Here is a 23,851-nt window from a genome sequence, read left to right on the forward strand (position 1 = left end):
TTTAGAAATCACTCATTTACTGACCATCTATTAGGTCAGACACTTAAACTACATGTAAGTTCTGAATGTGCAGATCTGTTTTCTCAACAAGTGCTTTATTTTTTTATTTTTAAAATATCTATTTAGTTGTATATGAACACACAGTATATTTTTATGTGGTGCTGGGGATTGAACCCAGTACCTCACACATGCAAGGCAAGCACTTTACCACTGAGCTACAACCTCAGCCCCAACAAGTGCTTTATAATGACATATTTATTATCCAAATGCCCTTTTTAGTTCATCATTTAACCAACATTACTTCATCCCCAAAGAATGAAATTTATACTTTTAGGGGCTTTATATTTTCTCTCTTGATCCTCATCATAAATCTGTATAGTATATAATAATCATCTCATTTTACAGTTGAGAAACCTGAAATTTAAAGGAGCCAAATAACATGTTTCAAGTTACACAATTAGCAAGTAGCAGCCCTGGGATCTGCCTTACTCCATGGAACCTTTGCTTTCCATTCTACAAAGATCCAGATTGATTCAAGGAACAAAATATTGAGCACCAACCAAATGCAAAGCTCACTATGTGCAAAGTACTGAGCCAATCTCCAAAGAGGACAAAATGGGTAGAAAAGCTCCTTGTATTCTTAGACCTTGCAATATAGTGGGGAACACACAGACACACACACACACACACATGAATTAAGCAGGTTAGAGGTCATAAAATAGGCTATGGGAGCATAAAGAAGATAAAGAAAATCTAGCTAGCAGAATTTGAGAAGGCTTTTTGGAAAAGGTAGCTGAAATTTGAATAAAAAGATTTTGCCAGGAGAATATGGAGAAAAAGTAAAAAAGTGAGGCAGCATCAGCAAAGATCTGAAGGCAGGGGGGAACTGGACATCAACTACATTATGGAGACAGAAGGTATTGGAGGCATTGTGGGAGATGAGAATGGCAGAGATAAGTTCAATTATAGAGGGCTTTTGTGTGAGTCAGAGAACTAGAAACTTAATTTTATATGTAAGGCAAGGATACTGGGCAGGGGAAGATTGCTCAAAACAATTTTCTTCTTCTGCATCTCCACTGTTTTGCATAGTGGAGGGCACTTTCTAGATGCAAATAAATATGTTAAGTTAATGGACTGGAAAAGGAATAGACTGGAGGTTGAGTTATCATGTTATTGTTATTGTCTGAGAAGATGGCAGATGTAATCAACACCACAGAGGGAAAAATGATTGTCTGATTTGGTCATATGGGAAAGAAGGCTAACTTGAGTCTGGCCCATCAGAAAGATAGTTAATTGGCTATTGGCAACAGGGTGCACACATAGGAGGTATAGATAGATGATCTGGGTAGAATAGGAATAGAAAAGATTCTTCCCTCTATTAAGTTGCTTTTGAAGTGCTGGTAGAATATGCAGTTTTTCTGGTAGCTTGGAGAAATGTAGATTTTTTTTGGGGGGGGTCCAGAGCATTCACCAGCCAGCTTTTCTTTGAAGAAGTTATCCTCATATGTCTGATTTCATCTATTGCATTAACACATTTTTTGAACCAATTTCAGTTTGATGTTCTCCTTACATTGCCTTAAAATTGTGAAGAGCTGTCTTATTTGGGTAGTAAACTACCCTAAGGAGAAAGTGGGGAGAAAAACATTAAAGAAAATGAGGGGTTGGAGGTGAAGTGATCTGATTTACCATGCTTTAAAAGCTGGGCAAACTTGACTCTCCGTCTTCTTTAATTGGGGTATGGATGTAGAAATAAAATTTAAAGGACAAACCCTGTACTGAGGAATCAGGGAGTAATCGAATAGCATACACACGAACTATACCAACCCCAATCACAAAATAAGCCACATAACCCCAGGTGTCCGATTACTTTATTGACTACTCTTCTGACTGGAGCGTTTATATTGCAAGTTCAATGTTTGGGAGATCTACTGTTAGTAGCGCTATTTTGAGCTATATTACTTGGGGAGCTGACGCGCCCTGAGAATTTGGTAGTCTGGGACACGAGGAGGATTTCCTTTCCCTTCTCTTCCCTTCCTGGCGACCTCCTCGCTTCACCAGAGAGAAGCTGCCCGCAGCTTTCCCCTTGGTCCAGTCCTTCCCTAGCCCACACCCACTGCAGCCGTACCAGCCCAGCCGCGTGGCACTTTCCCTCAGACACCCCCAGCTCCGCTGCACACACCCCCACCATCCAGGCGGGGCACGCGCCCCTGGTACCGTTGAAGCCAACTCCAACCGTCCCTTTTGTCCAGTAGGCGCGCGCGGGCGGGGCGGGCTGGCGCGCGAGCTAGGGGCGCGAGCCGCGGCGGGCGGGCGCGGGAGCCGGGCCGGGGCCATGAGAGCGCGAGGTCGGGGGGCGGGAGCCCGCGGGAGCCCGCGGGTGCAAGTGCGCGCGGGACCAGCCTGGAGCCGGCGGGAAGAGCAGCGCGCAGAAGGGGCGCGCGAAGAGGCCGTTGGAGTCGCGGATGGGGAGCTCTCCCGTTTGCACTTCTGGTAGTAACTGAATACAGTGAAGTAGAACAAGCAAAATGATAAGTATAACGGATCCCATTTTATGTGGGAAGATTCCTAGGGCCAAACTGTGTGTGCCCACGGATGTGGGTTAAAGGCACCGAGAATGGTCTGAGGATGCTATGGGGGAGGAAAGAGGTCCGGAGAACGGATGAAGGGAGTTAGCTTTTTACGTTGTATATTTCTGATAGATTGAACATTATTATTGAGAATGAACGTATAATTGTCTAGTTAAAAAAATCAGCATTTGGGAACTTTGGATACCCTTTTGGTTCCCATCCATAGGGATCTGCCTAGTCTCTCAGAGCAAAGCAAATTTGAGGGTCAAGAAAAATTTTCTGCACTTTTATCTCTCTTCCTCACCGCTCCACCTCTTCTCCCGACACCAAAATCCTTCCCTTTAGCCTTTGCCAAGGAGTCTCCCTCACAGCCCGACCTCTCACATCCTCCCTGCAAATCCGACTCTCAAGGAGGAGATATTTTGAAGCTAGTTAATTACAGGCACAGGAACACTTGGATTGACTTCGTTCCTAAATCATATGTATAAAAATTGAGATAAATATTTATAGGATATTTCCATTCCTTCTAAATAGTGTGCCTTAATATTTTTATTAGAATGACCGCATTATGTTAAGATTTTTCTCATTTTGAAACACTTTCAGACTTAGATAAAAGTTACAGAATTTGTAAAAAGAATTCCATTATTTTCTTTCCACGGCTTCCCCAAATATTGACAATTTATATAACTGTAGCACGATGATTATAACTAGGAAATTAGCATGACTACTCCTCTTTTAACTAATTTACAGATATTATTCAAATGTCTACAATTTTCTGACTAACCAGTGTCCTCCCGTTCCACCCCACCGCCCCTTAATCCAGAATTCAATCCAGAATCTTACAATGCAGGAAGTTGACATGTCTACATAGTTTCTTTTAATCTGTGACAGTTCTTAGTCTTTCTTATGACTGTGAGGCTTTTTGAAGAGTACTGGTCAATTATTTTGTGGAATGTCCTTCAACTTGAATTTGTCTAGTACTTTCTCACAATTAACTTCAGACTATGCATTTTGGGTAAGAATACTACAGAATTGAGTTGTTCTCTTCTCAGTGCACTATATCAGGAGGTACACAATACCAATAGGTCCCATTAACGGTGATGGCTAACTCTGATCACTTGGTTAAGGTAATGTCTGCCAGGTTTATTTATTGAAAAGTTGTGGGTTTTCTTTTTGTATTTAATTTTAGGGGTCACATATTTTTATTATATGCACAATAATTCAGCACTTATTATTATTATTATTTGGTACTAGGGATTGAACTCAGGGGGCACTCAACCACTGAGTCACGTCCCCAGCCCTGTTTTGTACTTTATTTTGAGACAGGGTCTCACTGAGTTGCTTAATGCCTCGCTTTTGCAGAGGCTGGCTTTGAATTCAAGATCCTCCTGTCTCAGCCTCCCAAGCCGCTAGGATTATAGGCGTGTGCCACCGTGTCCGGCATTGCCAATGGATGCAATACCTTTATTTATTTTTATGTGGTACTGAGGATTGAACCCAGTGCCTCACATGTACTAGACAAGCCCTCTACCACTGAGCTACAACCCCAGCTCTGCATTCATGATTCTTGATTGCAACAGTTTACCGAAGTATTTGTCAAATGATGATTCTTCTATTTCTACTATCATGATGGAAATTTAAATCTGAATATTTAAATGCACACTAATTTTAAAGAAAGATTTTTTTTTACTATTTTTTTTCCTGTTTTGCACTTGAAAGAAAAAGGCATTTGGACACTGCATATGTGTGCTGTGGAATTAATGACTAAAAAGTAATTTATAAATGTATTACAGATAAGTTTATTCTAAGGAATGATTTACTGTTCTTAGTACTTGTAAGACCTTGAATTCTAAAAACCCCAATTTACATAGATTTAAGAGCTCAATAATTGAGTTGGTTTTATTCTTTGTACAAAATATGTACTTGTAAAATGCACTTAAAATGAAACAAAGATAAAAACAATTTCATATTATTTCCAACCTATTGTTAATTTTAGTTGGTATTTGCAAAATTGATCATTTAAATTAACAATGCCTCTCTCAAACAATGATTGTTCACTTTATTTAGCTTCAATGTTTGCTGAAAGGATTTACTGGAAGTTGGAATGAGTACACCTTTTGAATGCACTGCAAGGAAAGTGGAATTTTTGTGGTAAAACTTAGAGGTCTTTTGATCTGAGTTGTTTGACTATCAAGCATTTTGGTAAATTCTCATTTGAAGATTAAGTTACCCTGTGAAGCAGTTTCCTTAACCTTTGTCATTGTGTATGGGAAACTGATCTAATATTGGGTCTTAAATCTTGATGCCATGCTTTTTTTTTCTTTCTTATTTTTTGCTACCATGGAAAGCAATAGAATGAGTTTTCACTTTTTTAAAAAAAAATCATGAACCTTTTCCCCAGAAAATGCACAAACCCACGTACTGCATTAGAGCAAAATGCAATCTGATGTCAAATTGGGTGTGTGTGTGTGTGTGTTTGTGTGTGTGTGTGATGCAGGAGTGAAAAGTGGGCTGCCGGACCATAGAGTTTTCCCAGACACTATTTACACTCCTGCCATGTGGCACAGCTTGCCTTTCTCGGCAGCTCAGATGGGCAGCCAAAGCAACAGTCCATCTGTCTCCTGCTCATTCCCCTCTAGATCCCTTTCTCACCACCAACATCATCCTCTCCTCCATCACCGAGCCCTTACTGTGCTCAGCTTTCTTACTGGCTCTTTGCTCCTTATCTCTGTAACCGGTTCTTTCCCCTCTCAGAAACCTCTAGTTTAAGAAGATAGCTCAAAAGCTGCAGTGACAGAATCTGACCCCTTCCTAATGGATGGAGCTGAGAATTTATGGAATATGCATGTCAATGCTTTCCCTTCTCATCCACTAAGACGTCTTGCTACCCTTTCCCTGCTTGAAACAGAGGAAGAGCTGATAAGCACGATTGGGAAACAGGTCTAAGAGTCAGTAACTTTCCCAAACGGTGATCCTATCGAAGGACCGAAGATCACGGGTTGACTGGGTCCCTAAGATCCCTCGAAGGCAAGACGGGTCTGGAGGAAGATGGAGCTGAGGAAAAGGGACCAGAGCCCATTAGAACGAAACGTTTTTGTTTTTGAAAAAGGACAGGTGAATTGCGGGAACCCGCTCCTTCGCCCGCCAACCCCTGGCCCCCTGCCGCGGGAACAGCCCACCGCGCCAGTCCCAGGCTCGGGCCCGCCACTTCCCGCGGCTGAGCTTGGCGCTCGCTCGCGCGCCGCTGCAGCGGTAGCTCGGGTGGCGGCCGGGTGGGGCCGCAAGTGAGCGGAGGGAATCCCTCCCGGGGTTGACGTCACCGCAGCGCTGGCCAATGAGAAGCCCGAGACGGGGATTCCCGCTCCCGCTGCCGCCAGCCGGGCTTTTTAAGTGGTACCCAGGGGAACGCTTCTGGAGCTGTGGGAAGAATCGGGGAAAAGAAGGTAGGTGGTGAGACATGAGGGACCTGGGGAACGAGACTCGAGGGGTTTGACGATTAGGCCTTAAGTCTGGCTTAGGCGGGGGGGGGGACCGGAAGTGGTCGCGAAGAGGCCAAACTCGGGTCCCGCGAAGTCCGCCCGAGATGGAGTGGAAACTGGAGCGCACCGCCCGGCGGCGGATCCGGACCGAAGAAGAGATGCTGTGGGTGAGTAACGCCCTCTTGTTTCCTCGCTCAACGCTTTAAAGGGGCTTCTCGACGAAGGCTCTGCTTGTAACCTGCTTAGAACCAAGAAACTATTACCTGGTCTTAATTTTGAGTTTTCTAATTCTGGAGGTGCCTCACAAAAAGGTGAATGTGGTTTTGACGAACTCATGAGCTAGAAAAATTCCACACCTGAAATGATTTTCCTAAACAATTTCTCTCAATGTGTTACCTGTTTTCAAAGGAGAACGTCATGAAGGTGCTCTCCAATGACATGAAGCAGAAGAGAAGTCAAGTTTCTCCCAAGGTATGTGTCCAGGGCTTGCCTTGCTGTCTTCATTCTGATCTCAAGCAAACTAATTCTTGCTAAAAAAGGCATTTAGAGGAAGTATGGGCTTGTCAGGAAATATGAGAATTAAAAAACCCCCATAATCTCAAGTGCAGAATCTAATTGCATACCTTTAAAAATTCAAGAAACTGAAGATCTCTGACAAATAATGGTATCTGAATGGTGCTGTCTAGTTTTTTATCTGAATGTATATGAATGATGCTGTAGTTTTGCCTCAGTAGCAAAGGATGAAGCTTGGATGTATCAGGTAGGCAGTGCATTGCTAGCTGGCTGTTAGAATTTCATCTTAACAGTTGCTAGTTGCACTCCCCTCTGCTGCATTCTGAAACATGCTTCCTAAAGAAATGAAAATGGTGCCATCTCGTGGACAATGCGGAGAAGTGGCATAATGCATCGCCCTTGAAAGATCCAGCCCAAAGGCTGTAAAAATCTAAAAAATTAACCTAACCCAAAGGCTTTTAGTTTCTCTTGTAATCACTGAAAAATATAAAAAATTAAAAATCTCTCCACATAAACAACCCTCATAATTAAATCTCTAATTTTGACCATTTTTCATGTTTCTCACTGTTTTAATAAAAATTTCTAGATAATTTACAATTTTAGTTTCTATATTAAAGTGTGACACTCTAAATTGAACACATAGCCAAACTTTCAGAATGTAACGACTACTGTTATTTATAGTGGAAGACAACTAATGACGTTTAAACTTTTAAATTTTTTAAATACTTTAATGTTAAATACTGGAATATTCCACTTTAAATACTTTAATATTGATTTTCACCTCCCAGTTTGCTGGAGTTGTGTCTCATACACAGCTTATATATTATTATGACTCCTAGATATTTTACTGCCTAATAAGACAACTTATCTTTTAGTGGAAGTAATTTGAAAAATTATAGTAAGTAAGTAACTTGGTTAATTTGTTTGTGTTGCAGTAATGTATGTTCATTATCCAATAGTTTAATTGTAGAAAACCTAAGCATAAGTATTCTGAAAGTTGAATTTTTTTCATAACTTTGTTTTTACCTAGATTAAGGTAAATAATGATATTTCTTGTGGTAGTTGTGAGAAATAAGATATGCATATAAATGTGTAAAATTAAAGTTCTGTGTTTCATATTGTGAATTTAGCCTCATTGACTTCATGGGCTGTGAAAAACAGCAATGACCTGAATCAGGTAGGCAGTGTATTGTTAGCTGGCTGCTTTGGTCAAGTCAGCAGCCACAGCTACCCTGCCACTTGCTTCTGGATAAATTCCTCTTGTTAATGAAATGCCTTGGTGACTGTGTGTGATGGGTTGGCAGTGTATTGTTAGCTGGTTGATATATAAATGGCATCAGCTAACATGCAACTGCTATCTTATTGCATATACAATGAACATCAGAGTGTAATTAAATCTGTAATTAATGTGTGTATTGTTTTGCTATGAAGCAGTGTACTATATACCATAACAGTTATTATTGTTATTGGTTACTTAATTATAATACAATGGGCAGCCTCATAATGGTGAGGGAAGTACCATAGTTACTTTAAAAATTTCAAGTAATATTTTTGGCTGGAGTCTTAGCTAAACAATATTAAAGTAATTGTGAAATTATGTATTTTTTAAAATAAAATATTTAGAACATAAAGACAATTTTATCTTTCCCCAAGTTTTCAGCTGAGTCTTTTTGTATTCTTTCTGGACTATCAGTTTCTTAATTTGGCAGTAGAATAGATCTCTATGACCATGTATACATACAGCTAAAGGGAGAATTGAAGTAATTTCTCAGTGAGTAAGTTGACTAAAACATTTTAACTCAAAATATGAAGAAAACTGTGGATTTTTTTTTTTTTTTTTTTTTTTTGCTGGAAAATGAGTTGAATTTGGAATACTTACCTCCATTTTGAAAAAAAATTATATTTCCTATATTTATTATGTAATATTTGGAGATAACATGAGATTTAGCTTATGAAGTAGGAAGAACTGACCATAAATATAATTTTAAATATTTTCTCATTCCCTTGGAGGCCATTTTGACCTATGAAGCAGGGTCAGATGTATGTTGGGTCTCAAACATATGGTGTCCTAATGTGGACATTTGCAGCAAGTTAGTGCAACTGATTTTCATGATCTGGTTTATTAATTACACCTAAGAGAAATATAAGAAATATAGTACAATGTTTACATTATTGTATTATAAGTTAGTTGGTAATTTTTGTGCTTATTTAAATTTAAACATTTCTAGAACATAGGTTGAATAGGTACTGTAATTTGATGTTTATGCATCTTACTACTTTCAGATTTCATTTCTGTTTTTGTTATTTGTCCAATCTGATTCTATTTTTAGGGTCTTTGTGTTTAAGGATGCCTAATATGTAAATATTGTTTTCATTTTTTGTTGTTGTTGTTGAGGATTGAACCCCAGGAGTGCTTTATCACCAAGCTACTTTCTCCAGTTCCCCGCTTTTTTAACTTTGTATTTTGAGACAGGATCTCACTGAGTTGCTTAGGGCCTCACTAAGTTGCTGAGGCTGGTCTTGAACTTTCAATCCTCCCGCCTCAGTTTCCAAGTCATTGGGATTGTAGGCATGTACACCATGTCTGGCTTCTTTTCATCTTTTTCAAAAGATTACATTTTGATGTGTTATTTCCTATAGATAGTCACTGACTTATCAATAAAAATAAAATAAACTGAATTTAGAGGGCTTGTCATTTGTGTTTTATTCTTTTTAAATTAAAGAGCAAGACACAAGACACCAGTATTTGTACTCAATTAGCAGAATACATGTTTAAGCTTTCTTTAATTTCATATTATTGAGATGATGAGAAAGGAAAGGAATAAAATGAAATAAAAATAAGTTAAAGAGATCAATGGGTAAGGGGAAAGATGAACACAACAATTAAAAAAGAAAATGTTTCCAAAGGTATGAGAGAGAAAGCCAGGGATACATGCTGGGAAGTCAAGGGGTAAGTAGAGGGAAAAGGGATTGGTGGAGTGGAAGGAAGCTCTACTGATGAAGTATTTGCTCCTGGGCAGCCATTATGCTGTTCTCTGAGCTGAGAACGTAAATGCTCCCCATCACTGACCCTAGCTGGCTTCCTTATCTCTTGCTCTTTACTGCTCTATTCCTCCAAAAGAGAATGTGTCTCAACTCTGCAAAGTACGGCCCTAATAGTTTAGCTGGAGAAAGGGAACAAAAGGAAGAAGAGCTTGATGGGTTAGTCTGTATTTGTAACAGCTAGTTGACTTTTTTTTTTTTTTTTTTTTTTTTTGTGGTTCTGGGGATTGAACCCAGGGCCTTGTGCATGTGAGGCACAACTGAGCTATATCCCCAGCTCCAAGCTAGTTGACTTTTATTATTCCATGGAAAAGATGACATCAGTCTAAGGAATAAATATGGACAGAACATCCCTTTATCAGTTTTATCCAAATGTCTGTCATTTTTCTTTCAAAGAAATACTGCTAATTAAGATGCTACTTTGTTCAGAAACCACCTAACACAAGGCAGTCTTCTGAAACACAATATTTTTAAAGAAAATATAGTGAAAAAAATTTTTTTTGGAGTGGGGGCTTTGTCTTTCTGTCCTTTCCTCCCTCTCTGCCTTCAATTCTCTTGGAGTTTTTTCTTCTTTTTTTATCTGCAGACAACCTAGTTAAGTTGAAAGATTTTAGTGTAACTTCATATACTCCTACATTTTTATATAACCTGTCAAAATAGTATATAACAGAAATAGAGTATGTATGATATATTTTTGCTCTAGACTTTTCTCTTTGGAAATCCTTATGATTCCTTGATCAAGTCTTAATTTTTAGGAATTTTGATGTGCTAGAGCAGTTTGTATTATTGGTCTGTGAAAATAAATTATTACATTTTCAGAAAATTTACAAATTAGTTATTAAATAAACTATTGGTAGACTGAAATTGGCCACAGAGGAGCATTCATCCTTAGGGAATCCTGAATGGACACATTTCCTTTCTTTCAACATTTTCAGAAAACTTACAAATTAGTTATTAAATAAACTATTGGTAGACTGAAATTGGCCACAGAGGAGCATTCATCCTTAGGGAATCCTGAATGGACACATTTTCTTTCTTTCAAGGAAATACATAGGACACCATAGAAATTGGCTAATTCCACAAGTCCAGGATTCCTTCCTCCTCCAGAATCTCTTGTTGAACATTCACCAGCCACCACTATAGATGTGCTATATATGCTAGAATTAAGACATGTACATATCCACATACTATAGATACACTAAAATTATTAAACATTTAAGAAAATAAAGTAAACTTTCAGATAAATTCATATTTATTTCAACCCCCAATACTCAATCTTGTTACATCTGCCAAGAAATGATGATCAGGAATTATAATTTTTTCTCCACCATCCAATGAAACTATCAAACTTCAAGTAAAATTATTGGATAGGAAAGATGGTGAAATGAGACAGACATCATTACCCTAGGTACATGTATGACTGCACATGTGGTGCAACTCTACACCATATACTACCAGATAAATGAAAAGCTGTGCTCCATTTATGTACAATGAACTGAAATGCATTCTGTTGTCATAACTAATTAGAACAAATACAAAATTATTTACCTCAGTTAAAACACATTTGATTTTGCCCTTTTGCTTTGTCATGAAGAGATAAATACCCTTTTATATAATGCCTGATTTTTTTCTGTTATACTCTTTAGTTTAGGGATACTATTGCATTATGTGTTCCAGACAAGATTACAAGAGGACTGCTTAAGAAACGATGCGACTTTTTCTCGGCATGTGTTTGTTTAGCAGTATTTGTGTAAAACATTTGACTTAAGGGTGGCAGCATATCAGCAAAAGGCTCCACTCTCTCTCAGCACATGTAGCCTCATCCTTAGGGAATCCTGAATGGACACATTTCCTTTTTTTCAAGGAAATACATAGGACACATTTTTAAAGCCCCACCTGCCTGCTGTGGATAGCCAAAGCCTAAGGGGAGACTGGCTATTGAAGAGGCAGTAGGTTGGATAAGGCATTTATATGGCTTTGGAAAGAACTAAGGCAGGGTGGGCATCTGAATAACATTTGTGGGGACAGTGAAGACCATCTCGCAGTGCATCTGTTACCGTCTGGCAGTGGGGACTTGCCTGTGTGGGGCTGGCACATGCAATTCTGCTCACACCCTTAATGAGGCACACCAAAACACCCTGGCAGTGCCACTGTGCGGAAGGGGAGCTCAAGGAAGTAAGTGGGGGCATGAGGCAAGAATGCTCTGGAAGAAACACTTGAAGGGGTTACCTGGACTAAATTTTTTAGAGGCTCAGAATTCAATTGCTAAGACTCCGGGATAAATTGCAAAGGATACCTACTAGAAATCTAGTTAGGTAGCTCCTGTGTCTTTGCCAACATCTAGGCTAGTTCTGATTTCTTTTCTGCTAAGTATATTCATTGACTTTTACGGGGGCTCTGTTTCTTTCCGTCTACTACTTAATTTGTAGGTGAGGAAACTGAAATTAAAGTGACAAGTCACATAGCAGCTGAGAGGGGAGCAGGTTTGCTGATACACTAATCTGGCGTTCTTGAGGCTATCCCTGTAAATCACTAGGATGGAAACTGCCTCCACCGCCACCTACTATTACACTAAGCACACTTGAAGCTGAATAGTTGCATGGATACTTTAAAGCAGAAGGTACTCCAGGAAATATTTTTTGTTTTCCTAAGAACTTAATCCAGACCCAGAACTATAAGCTTTGGTGGTGTTACTGAATTCACCACAAAAATCTTTCACCTATCAAATCAGAATTTGGGAGTCAAACCACAGGCTATTAGGTCTTCTTCCCCCTTAGCCAAGTTTTACATGAGTGCATTTTTTTTCTGTCATTGTCATACAGATTTTGCTTCAGTCTAATCCTTTCATGCAGTGAATACATATTTCATGAGGTTATAATTAACCTTCACCAACTTGGCAGGTTGTTGCTAAATGATCACATGCTCATGGCCATTTTCCTACACTTGGGATTTTTCACTCAAAAATAAGGCAGACTCAACTGTTCTGTCTGGAATTTGGATTGCTTCCAGAAAACAATGGTGAGAGAGATGTTGAAAATGAGACTTTTTCAAATACTATAATATCATTTAAAAAGACTAAGTATAGTAAAACACACTAGAAACCTATACTTAAAAGAGCAAAATTCTGTACATGAAACAAAGGTATGTAAGGATTTGAATGTATTTTACATTTTCATTATTTGTTTTATTGCATCAACATAGCCATTTATAGTTACATCAAAAATTTCAGTCACACAGAATTCGTGAAATCCAAACAGTGGTCTAGGGTGTTGGCATTTATATAAAGTACAATAAAATGTCAAGTTGGACAATGGGATATGGAACACATTGGTGACTGTGTATTCTGAAATTTTTAGTATATCAGATGAAGTATTTTAATTCTTTGGCTACTTTTTTTTTTTTTTTTTTTTAGCTTTGGGTTACATCTCTGTCCTGAGGATGTTCATTACCATTGACTAGCAAGATAACATTAAAAAAAAAATTCTTCAGTGCTGTAAATGCTGTCAAAGTATTTAAAAAGAGATCAAATCCTCATGGAGATATTTCTCTGTGAATTAGAGTGGCTTGATGGTATTTTCATAGGTCCTCTTTCTTTTTTAGGATGAGTTTTCCAACCAGATTTGCTATCTCAGGTCTGATGGCTTCAATGGGCTCCTCTGGCCTCCAGAACTTCACGACTTGACCCTCAGGGTTGACTAGATACTTCCAAAAATTCCACCGTGGTTCCTTCTTTGAAGAATCTAAAATATACACAACATATTTTCATGAGCATAACTTTATTCTTAAGATTTTCATTTCTTTTGTATTTACATAAGTGACAACTTTAGAATCAGGTTCTAGAAAGCAAAACAAAACACCCAAACAAAGTAGAGCACAAGTTTGAGTAATGAGGTTTTAATATACTCAATGGGTTCACTGATGACTCTACTGATCTGGAGCCATAAAATGAAACAAAGTTGTTTAATTTTTAATTTCTTTTCAGTTCTGGGAATTGAACCTAGGACCTTGTGCATGCTAGGCAAGCACTCTACCCCCAGCCCCCAAAGCAGTCTATTTTAGATTTGTTGATCTAAATAAGAAATTTACCTTGTCACTAACTCAAAATTTTTTTAAGAATAAGTCCTTGGTAATGAAAATGTGGGAATTAATTTTCATGTTTAATATATGAATGTTTTTAAAACTATTACATAGCTGAAAATGACAAGGAATTTAGCCACTTTATTTTGAAAAATTATGAATCTTTTGATAAATCTAAGAAATGTAGATTTTTCCTCCTGTATATTATCCATAATTTATGTTCATATCATTGATATACATCAGAACAAGATATAATAACTATAAAATTTATCAAGTAGGGGCTGGGGTTGTATCTCAGTGGTAGAACACTCGCCTAGCATGTGTGAGGCACTGGGTTCGATCCTCAGCACCACATAAAAATGAAATAAAGTTATTGTCCACCTACAACACACACACACATACATATACATATATATATATATGTATTATATATATATATATATATATATATATATATATATATATATATATTTTTTTTTTTAAGTTTATCAAGTGCTTACTGTGTGCCTAGTAAAGTATGTTCAGTGCTTTGAATAGATCCTCTAAAACTTTTTTCTTTTTTTTCCAGTATTGGGGATTCAACTCAGGGGTTCTCTAACACTGAGCTAAATTCCCAGCCCTTTTTATTTTGCACTTTGAGGCCAGGTTCTCATCAAGTGCTGAGGTGGGCCTCCAAGTTGCTGAGGTGGGCCTCCAACTTGCTATTCTCCTGACTCAGCCTCCCAAGTTGCCAGAATTACAGGCCTGGACCACAGTGCCTGGCCTGTTGTAGCTTTACAGAACCCCTCTGAGATGGGTATTATTATTTAATCCCCATTTTGCAGATGGGGAGAAGGAGGCCTACACTGAAGATGATGTAGTTAGTGATTGACAGGGCCAAGGTTGATAGTCAGGCCTTCTTCTAGTGTTTGTGCTCTTAACCTCTGGGCACTATTACCTTCCTCTCCCAAGTGCAGGTGGAAGCTTAGTCACTGCCAACTTTTTTATTAGTGCACTTTAATTATACAGAGTAGTGAGTTTCATTGTGAACTATTATCTTTTTGATTATACAGATTAAATGGAGTTGTATAAACAAGCTTTTTTTTTTTTAAAAAAAATTTTTTTTTAGTTGTAGATAAACACACAGTATATATTACATTTATGTGGTGCTAAGGATCGAACCCAGTGCCTCACACATGAGGCTACAGCCCCAGCCCCTTACAAGCTTTTTTAGTGATGAAGAGGAATAACCTATGAGCTACTATGTCTAAGCATTTGGCTACTATAATTGATGAAAGATTATTTTAAGGACATGTATTCTGGATTTTCTTTTTTCCACTAAACCCCAGGAATAAAAGGAATAAAGACTTCCTGGTTGGTATTCATGATGTTAGGCACTAAATCAACTTTCCCTACAAATTGAATATAATGTTTTCAGAAGTTTCTTATTACTTACATAAAATATTATTGAACATCTTGTTTGTTGAATTGAAGCTTGATATGCCTGAGGTCATGATTTTGTCAAAACTCAAATTATTTACAGTGAAAATAGGTCTGAAGATGACATCAGTATAAGGTAAGAGACCATTAGCTGAGTGCCATTTAGAGTAGTATCTGGTACAGAGTGAGCAGTGTGTAAGTGTTTGACTATGAATACACTTAATCCTCCCAAAAAACTTAGTGAGTAGGTGCTACTCATAGCCCCATTTTACAAATGAGGAAACAGGTACAGAGAAGTTAAGTTGTATGCTTGAAGCCACACAGCAAAAGCAACTGAGCAGGAGTTTGTACCCAGGTAAGACCAAAGTTTCTATCCACACTACCTTTTTTTTTTTTTTTTTTTTGGTGGTACTGAGAATTGAATCCAGGCCTTGTGCATGCAAGGCAAGCACTCTACAAACTGAACTATATCCCCAGCCCCTATCTACACTACCTTTATGCTAACTAACCTTAGGAAGTCTTTAAATAAATTCTTCTGTGCTAGCTTAATTGTAAAGAAAACCTAATATTAATGCTTTCTGAAAAAAAATTCTTAAAAACCTGGTAAACTGAGAAATTCATCCTTGAGGATAATGTCTCAGATAAGAAAGGAAATATAAAATCAACCATAAAGATATGTTCAGTTGATAATGCTCAGCAATAGTTATGAAATGTGCAGATTTAATAATGGGGAGGGATATTTCCCCAAAATGCTAGTTAAGCAAAAGGAGAATTATGATAATTTGTTAAAAAAGCCAGTCATATTTCAAGTAAAGTCTTTAGGAAGATGGTCGTAAGAAATTAAATACATTGGAGTAAACTTCTTTTGCCATCTAAGAATACTGATTTTATGGTAGCATGTCTTCTAGAAAGTTACAAAGGATCTGTCTTTTTGATCGTTTTATGAAAATTTTCCCAATAAAAAATTTCAAATGAAATAAAAAGTATAGTCCTGGTATATTTGTGTAAGAATGAATAGCAATTAAAGACATACTGGTGAGGCAAATATATTTACCAACAAGAAATCTAAATGCGGGTTCTGCTTCAGATCCTAGGATCTTAATCTTGTGGAAGATGGGGAATGTTACTCCGTAGTTTTGTCTTGCAAAAGATTCTACTTCCTTGCTCGAACGGGGTTCCGATTCTCCAAACTGATTGCATGGAAACGCCAGGACGCTGAAGTGGAATGGTCCAAACTCTTTGTGCAGTTCCTTCAGTGCTAAGTAATTTCTGTCTGTGAGTTGGCAGTCACTAGCCACGTTTACAACTAGTGAAACCTCCCGGAAAAAGAAAAACATCCAACCGGAAAGTGAAGCAAAAGATTAAAAAACCCCTCCCCTCCTGCATGTAGTTAAAATCCTAAGCCATTTTGGGGGAATATAACCTCTGATGGATGATGATTTCATGCTTTTTAGACATACCCAGTTTTATTGAAAACTATACCTAAATGCACAAGTTCAGACTGATACATTACTGCCATTAAAAAGCATTAGGGATGCATGAAAACTTATTTAAAAATAAATGATAATATCATCACTGATAGGGTGCTTTTTATTGTTAGATTATAGATGATACTTTTACTAGTAATCATCACTATATTCACATTACTAACTATAAGCATTTTCTAGACAACTTAAAACACAAAAGTTAGAGCATTTTTGAGAAAAATAAGATAATTAGAAAGCATATAAACTCTCAGAACTGATAACTAAAGTGATGTTCTAATAACATTACATTGAAGACCAAATTTTAACTAGTAACTATGCAATGGCGAGGCATTGATTCTACTAAGAGATAAAGCAGAGACATGAAAAATCAACAGATATAAAATCTGAAAAATTAACTTACTTTGCCTTTAAACTTTTCCAGAGAAACAGTTCTTCCTTTTGCATCTTTCACTTCAAAGGCATAAAAGCTGTTGATTCTAGGTTTTAGGAATTTTAGTTGTAGGAGAAATAGCATCATTGTGCACAGAACCATAGAGAGTAAAACTGCAAATATTTTCACTTTGGGCCCGGAACATTTTAACGGATGAGCGGCGAGAGGCTCCATTTTGGTTGATTCTACAGGGAAGTTTCATCAGGCTGGAATTCAAAGGAGGAGCTGAAACTTGAAACCTGCTTAATCTAACAAACCAGGAAGGATAGACTAGCTCCTTTCACAGCTGAGGAGTAGAAGAATACTTCTCAGAAGGCAGATGTAGTGAAACTTCCAAATGAAATAAAGAGCACTACAGAATTTCAACCTATTAGTGATAAAACTGCCATTTTTTGTCAGAAAAATCAGGACATTTTTGGTATTTCCCTAACTCCTTTCCTACAAAGAAAATATTTCACCAGAAGATGGTGCTCTTGTAATTTGGAAACTGAAATCTTAACTGTCCTAGTAGGCATCCTATCTTTATCAAACTATTGAGAACTGGGTAGGTATGATGCCCAGGTATAGAATGTAGATTGTGAACTATGAACATGATGTATGACCTGAAGGAACTTTATAATCTGTATGGATTAAACATATTACATGAATTCAAGGAATTTATAGTGGAAAGCACAATGATATATTTGAAAAGGCTATTTATTCTGGTCTCATCTAGCTAAGGCAATCCAATTCCAGAAGAATGCAGTAAAAGTAAATAGAAAATAAGACATGTATAGCATAACTTAGCGCGCGTGCGTACACACACACACACACACACACACACACACACATCTAAATTGCCCTGAGAATTTTCCTGATGTAATACTTCTCCTTTGAACTGCAAGACAACTATGTCCATTGCATTTTTAAGCAGCCTGATTCTGCCATGAAAATGATTTCACAATTCACCAACAGATGTCACCTGTATATTTAAAAATACTGAACTCTATAATAGATCTATTTAACAGTTAAAAAATAATTCTATCAACCCCCCCACCCCCCAAACCCTCATTTACTTGGGTCCTTCAAGTATTTGCTTTATTTTTTATCTTTTTTTTCTTCTGGCAGTTTCCTGTTTCAGGAGGTCTGACTGTCAATTGCTAAAGATCATAGATTTTAAGGGGAGAAATAGTTGCATAGCCTAAAATTCATGGTTCATCAGTCACCTTAGAATCTGCAGTTTAAGACAATGCACGTTCTGAATAAGGTGTGTCCACTTGGGCACAGTGTTATGGTGAGTTTCCAGAAAGTGCACAGAGTGAGCTGAGAAACTTGTGGGAGTGCCTTTCCTGCCACCTTTTGGGTGTTGGAGCTTTTGAGCTGGTGCTCAGGTGGAAATCCTGCTCTTCCTCTGGTCCCTCCTTCTGTGTGTTTGGGGGTAGCTGAGCTTGGGCTTAGTAAGAGGACCCATTTTAATACTTCCTTCATGGCCTAAGAATGAATAGGAAAACAAAAACCAAAAATCCATCCAAAAGTCAAACAAACCCCAAACCTTAGTATTTCTTTTAAACATTTTTTCTAGTAAAGAACAAAAATGTACACAAACTGTGTTATGTTACTTCTCAACTGTGGTAGTTTACTTTGGTGAATTCTGGCTGAGTTGTTTAAATTGTTAATGTCCCTGTGTTACCTGTTCCACAAGAACTGCTATGGTATCTATTTGGTCTTGTTTTCCAGGTGAGATTCTTGGGCCTACAGCATGGCTATCACCTGGGCATTTTTTAAGAAACATGGCTTGTAGGTCCCACCTCAGACTTCCTGAATCAGAACATGTAGTTTTCTAGATTTTGTACATTTAAGTTTGAGAGCCTTTACATTCCAATCTTGTTTGGGTTACACAGTAGATATGTTGCAGGTCTCCACGAATATACTAGATGTTTTAATTAACTCCTTGGGCAGTCCAAGCAAATGGTTCAAGACTTGCACTTTAAAAGTTAATTCATAGAATGCATGCTATACATGTAAAACTGTCCGGTTACAGCTGTGCTTTGAGATGAGGAGACAAAATGCTTATGTCTGGGAAGGGTGTTGACTGACTGTTCCCCAGGCAGGATCCCATGGGGTGATATTATTTTGATAAACTCATTATGATAGCTGCTGGTCCATTGTTTTAAAAGCACGTTGAACATTGAGTGACAATTTAAACATTGAATGAATCTGAGAGATCCAAACTTACACTGTATAAACTTGCCAATGAGGGCTGGGGATGTGGCTCAAGCAGTAGTGTGCTCGCCTGGCATGCACGGGGTGCTAGGTTCAATCCTCCTCAGCATCACATAAAATAAAAAGATGTTGTGTCCACTGAAAAAACTAAAAAATATTAAAAAAATTCTCTCTCTCTCTCTCTTTAAAAAACAACATCATCAACAAACTTGCCAATAATTGCTGTATAAGCCAGCATGCTTCATAAATAAGAATGATTATGCAAGTCTGATGCTTAGGTAGGCTTGACCTGAGATTTACTAAATATGAACACTACTCTGAAAGTGTAAGTGTACGTCTCTTATAAAGGATGAAATAAGAATCTGTGTGTAATTAAATGATCCTAAGTCTTGAGAATCTGAAATAATGAAATCATAATATATGAATGTTTATTTAGGTCTGTTAAATGATGGTTTGGAGAATTTTGGTTCTAGATATAGACAGATTTAGCCCCTGCATATACCTCTTTGTTCATTTAGCAGAATCTTTCTCTGTATATGTTTTGACAACATCATCTCTCAACTTCTGGGGATCTGTTCTCATTTTCCATGTTTTTTTCCTATAGAAAGACTAATCTCAAACTATATATCATAATTGCAGATTTCTCTGTATAGCAACAGTATGCTAAAAACATCCGCAAATACTATTTTAAAAAAGTTTTTTTTAGTTGTAGATGGACACAATACCTTTGTTTAATTTATGTTTATGTGGTGCTGAGAATCGAACCCAGTGCCTCACATGTGCTAGGCAAGTGCTCTACCACTGAGCCACAACCCCACACAAATACTCTTTTAGTAGATTAAGGGAAACTACCTAAAGGAGAGGAAGAGAGTAAAGGTCAAGTCTAGGGGAAGACATGGAGTCCACAGTGGGATAAAGCAATTGACTCAGCTAACCAACTCAGGCTTTGTAGAGGATATAAATAAAGTGTTAGTGAATGAGCTGGCCCTTACAAACTAAAAGCAATTTTGGAGATATGAGAGCATACATGAAACAAGGAAGAATTATAAGGCAGAAAATAAGTGAGTGCTAAATAACTTATGTTTTAGCTTTATATTGACCCTTGCACAAAATTACTTTTCCTTATGTGCTTTATACTGTATGTAATCTCTTTTAGTATACACATTATTTTCCTTGTAATAATCATTTGATATAGGAAGAAGGTAATAACTCAGCCAAGATCACAGAACTCGTGAATGGAGTGGTGTTTAGGACTTTCAACTTCATAACTCAAATTATTTCTTCTGTATTCAAGCATTTCTTTGTAATTGATAAAATACGTTTAGAAGAAAACAGGAGGCAAGATTGTTGTAGTACTTTGGTGAAGGGGTTTTATTCATCTGGAGACATTTAGTTTTATAAGAAATCACTGTAGGAGCTTAAAAAGGGGAGAAAGAGGAAAACAACAGCAAAAAATTTGTCCATGTGTACTGAAGTTATCTGGAAGGTGTCCCAGGAGGTCTGCAGAACAACAAGGCAAGAGAAGACAGTTTCAGTGAATGCAGCCTTTGCCAGTGAGATGCAAGAAAAGGGAAGGATGCTAAAGACGCTCTGGAGCCCCTGTGGTGGGCATTGGCAAAGGAGCACAATAGTACCTCCCACCTGGAAATGGTCTTTGATTTAAAATGTATTTATTTATTTAAAAAGATTTTTTAGTTGTAGTTTGACACAATATCTTTATTTTATTCATTCATTTTTATGTGGTGCTGAGGCTCAAACTCACTGCCTCCCATGTTCTAGGCAAGTGCTCTACTGCTAAGCCACAACCCCAGCCCTTGATTTAAATTTATTTTTAAACTGATACTTAAAAACTTAAAAATTAGCTTGGGCTTGTAGCTCAATGGTAGAACACTTGCCTGGCATGTATGAGGCACTGGGTTTAATCTTCAGCATCATATACAAATAAATAAATAAAATAAATATTGTGTCCATCTACAACTAAAAATATTAAAAAATCTTAAAAATTATTCATATGTATGGGCTACCTATGTGATGCTTCAATACATGTATATGTTGTATAATGTTTGAATCAGTAAACCTTTTTTATCTCCTCAAATATTTATCATTTTATTATGGTGAAAACATTCAGAATCCTTTCTTTTAGCTGTTTGAAATATACAGCACATTATCATCATCTGTAGGATCTTGACAGTTTCAGCTTGTGTTTTATTGCCCATCCAATAGGATGCCAAGGCAGTTAGGGATTCAAATATAAGAAGAGGATTTTTTTTTTTTGGACTTATCCAAATGGTCAGAAATTTTGAGACCCTAAATTTGAGATGTCTTGTGAACAGAATGCTGTTCCTAGGGTGGTTGATGGTGGGTGGCAGCAGGGGCAGACATCTAGAGGTTAGGAAGGACAGGTAGGGTTATGCCTGAGCCCACAGGCCATCTTTGCTGCTTTAGACTTTGTCATGAGGTTCTCACAGTCTCCAGCAACATCAGCATGCCTCCTCTGGAATGTCCAGGTTTTCCCCACCCTCTAAATGATTTGTGTGTCAGATTAGATAGATCCATTTGTTTCTGTTTTCTTAGTTGTTTCATTTTGTTACTTCCTGACCTTATTTTTAACCTCTCTAGGCTCCTTTCTATTTATTTGTTGGCCCTGGTGCTCTGAATTCCTCCTGATACAGTGTCAGTGTGATGAGAATCTCAGGGTAAACAAGCTGAACCCATGTGCCTGGACTATGGAGTCATTCATCCTTTTTCCCTTCTTTGTCTTATTTTTCTTATCTTCCTCTTCCTCTCTATTAATAAATACTTGAGTCATTTGAAACTATGCGACAGGCATTTCCTCAGCAGGAGATAGATCCTGGAACAAAAGTTTAAAAACATTGAAACTCAGTGTTTCCTGAGCTGTGGTCATTTGCATGAGTCCTCTGACATTTTTTTATAATTGCATATAATTTATTTACTTAACATTTTTATTTGAATATATTTACTTATTTTGCTAATTTTTTTAATAAGGGAAACTTTATGTCATTACTTAAAAATTAAAAACATTAAACATTTACATTGAAAGTATGGAACTATTAAAACATTTTCATCTGTACCACTACAAACAGTATATACCTAGTGGAAGGACTGAGAATTTTATTTTATATTCAAAGTGTTATGAGAAGTTGTTCTTTAATTCTTTGAAAGTTCTTTGTGTTGAATAAAAATTTATCTCCCCCATTCATTGGTCCTGTTTTGGCCATAGGGGCAATGCAGAGTAAGTTTTTCTTGTTTTCATAAATTGCATCATTTTAATATGCGAAGACAGTTCCTTTTGAGTTTTCTTTCTTCTAGATTAAATGTCCTCATGTAAGGAGGACCTCACATATGTTGGGGTGATACTCTGCTACTATCATCACTCTGATCCCTGATTGTGGTTTCTTTCCTCCAAATGAACTTGGGTTTTGAATCCTGTCATGTCCATCTCCCTTCTTGAATCATAGTTCAGAGTCCAGAAACTGTTCTCCAGATGAGTTCTGACTGGTCCAGAAACAGTGGGATTTTGCTTGCTACTATTCCAAACACCGTTTTCCCCTTATATTTCCTAAAATTATACTGTTCTTTTTTAAAAAAGGCAATTTCACTACTCTGTTGACCTATACTGTAGTGGTGTGGTCTTAATCTGCAAGGGGTTCTCTCCCATCTTTTGCTTGTACAGTGAAAAGAACCATACATTTAATTTTATTGGTTTTTGATCTCACATTTTATTCTGAATCCCATTTCTATCTTTTAATATTTTAACTTAAAACAATCAACCATTTTGATAAATAAATGTCCACTTCAGCCACTGATGAAGTTAAATAGTGTATGGCCAGGGACAAAACCTGCAGCCCATCACAGGGAATGTATTTAGGATAACATGGATCTAGGAAGACATGTGCCATTTAGGACCCTGGCTGCAAATTTATTTTATTGCTTGTTCTTCCTATTTGAAGACTATGAAAAATGTTTGTCTGTAGGAGGGGAATTTTCTTATTTGTCATGTTTATTTTTTCATAGCTCACTAACAAGTATTGGTTTTGGAAGGGTTTTCGGTTATTTGCTTTTCGGCTATCTGCTTTAAAGACTTGCCCTTATTTAAAATGCCCAGATGCATCTTGTTGCTTCATTTATATCAGTCTCTAGTTTCTAGAGAAATGTTTCTTTTACCTCATCCAATTTTAAAATTGTTCTTATTAATGGAGAGGAAAGAAATTAGCCTTATTTCCTTGCCTCTGGATTCTTTCTTAAATCCCTTGTGCCTTTTTAACACCAATGGTCTCTAAGAGAAGAGATTCATTCATTTATTCATTATGGAGTTCTGAGATGCTAATAAATAATTCTATGCCCCAAAGCTATCAAGGTAAAAGACAAAGTCCCTGGTCTTCAGGAGTGCATAATATAGTAGGAGAAAAATAAAAATAAGCAGAAAAGTGGGAGGATGAGCCCAGGAGCTCAAAGCACAGGGATTAGATTGATTTGCCAGAGTTCAAACCTTGGCAGGGTCGCCCTTCTTCATTGTGAAGATTGAACACTGCATTTTTCAAAGGGTGCCACTCATGGAGGCAATGTGTGTATAACCGTATGCAGTGGCCTGAATCTTGGATGCACCGCTTAGCT

General features: G+C 37.5%; 2 protein-coding genes across 3 annotated transcripts in view; one reads left to right on the plus strand and one right to left on the minus strand.

Moving 5' to 3' along the window:
• Positions 1-6,150: 6,150 nt before the first annotated feature.
• The window catches only part of Cdc20b (cell division cycle 20B), a 47,564-nt gene continuing 29,863 nt past the window's right edge, over positions 6,151-23,851 (plus strand). Inside the window, exons 1-2 of the mRNA XM_076857697.2 lie at positions 6,151-6,213; positions 6,455-6,517. Of these exons, the coding sequence (XP_076713812.2) occupies positions 6,151-6,213; positions 6,455-6,517 (126 nt within the window). The remainder of the gene's footprint in view (positions 6,214-6,454; positions 6,518-23,851) is intronic.
• Positions 12,788-17,234, minus strand: Gpx8 (glutathione peroxidase 8 (putative)). 2 transcript variants are annotated; one of them, XM_076856137.2, is made up of 3 exons: positions 16,985-17,232; positions 16,152-16,413; positions 12,788-13,341 (listed from the first exon to the last, which is right to left on the minus strand). In XM_076856137.2, the coding sequence occupies exons 1-3, from the start codon at positions 17,186-17,188 to the stop codon at positions 13,178-13,180; spliced, it is 630 nt and encodes a 209-aa protein (XP_076712252.1). In that variant the 5' UTR covers positions 17,189-17,232; the 3' UTR covers positions 12,788-13,177. The 2 variants fall into 2 exon arrangements, with proteins under 2 accessions (XP_076712252.1, XP_076712253.1); XM_076856138.2 differs by lacking the exon at positions 16,152-16,413 and having other exon boundaries at positions 13,204-13,341; positions 16,985-17,234.

This window comes from Callospermophilus lateralis, chromosome 5 (assembly GCF_048772815.1).
Source record: "Callospermophilus lateralis isolate mCalLat2 chromosome 5, mCalLat2.hap1, whole genome shotgun sequence".
Lineage (NCBI taxonomy): Eukaryota > Metazoa > Chordata > Mammalia > Rodentia > Sciuridae > Callospermophilus > Callospermophilus lateralis.

Coding starts and splice junctions, on each gene's coding strand:
- Gpx8 (XM_076856137.2), bottom strand. CDS start 17,188: ATGGAGCCTCTCGCCGCTCATCCGTTAAAATGTTCCGGGCCCAAAGTG. Junction 16,414..16,984: donor TGGAAAAGTTTAAAGGCAAA/GTAAGTTAATTT, acceptor TTTTTCCGGGAG/GTTTCACTAGTTGTAAACGT. Junction 13,342..16,151: donor CGCATTTAGATTTCTTGTTG/GTAAATATATTT, acceptor TGTATATTTTAG/ATTCTTCAAAGAAGGAACCA.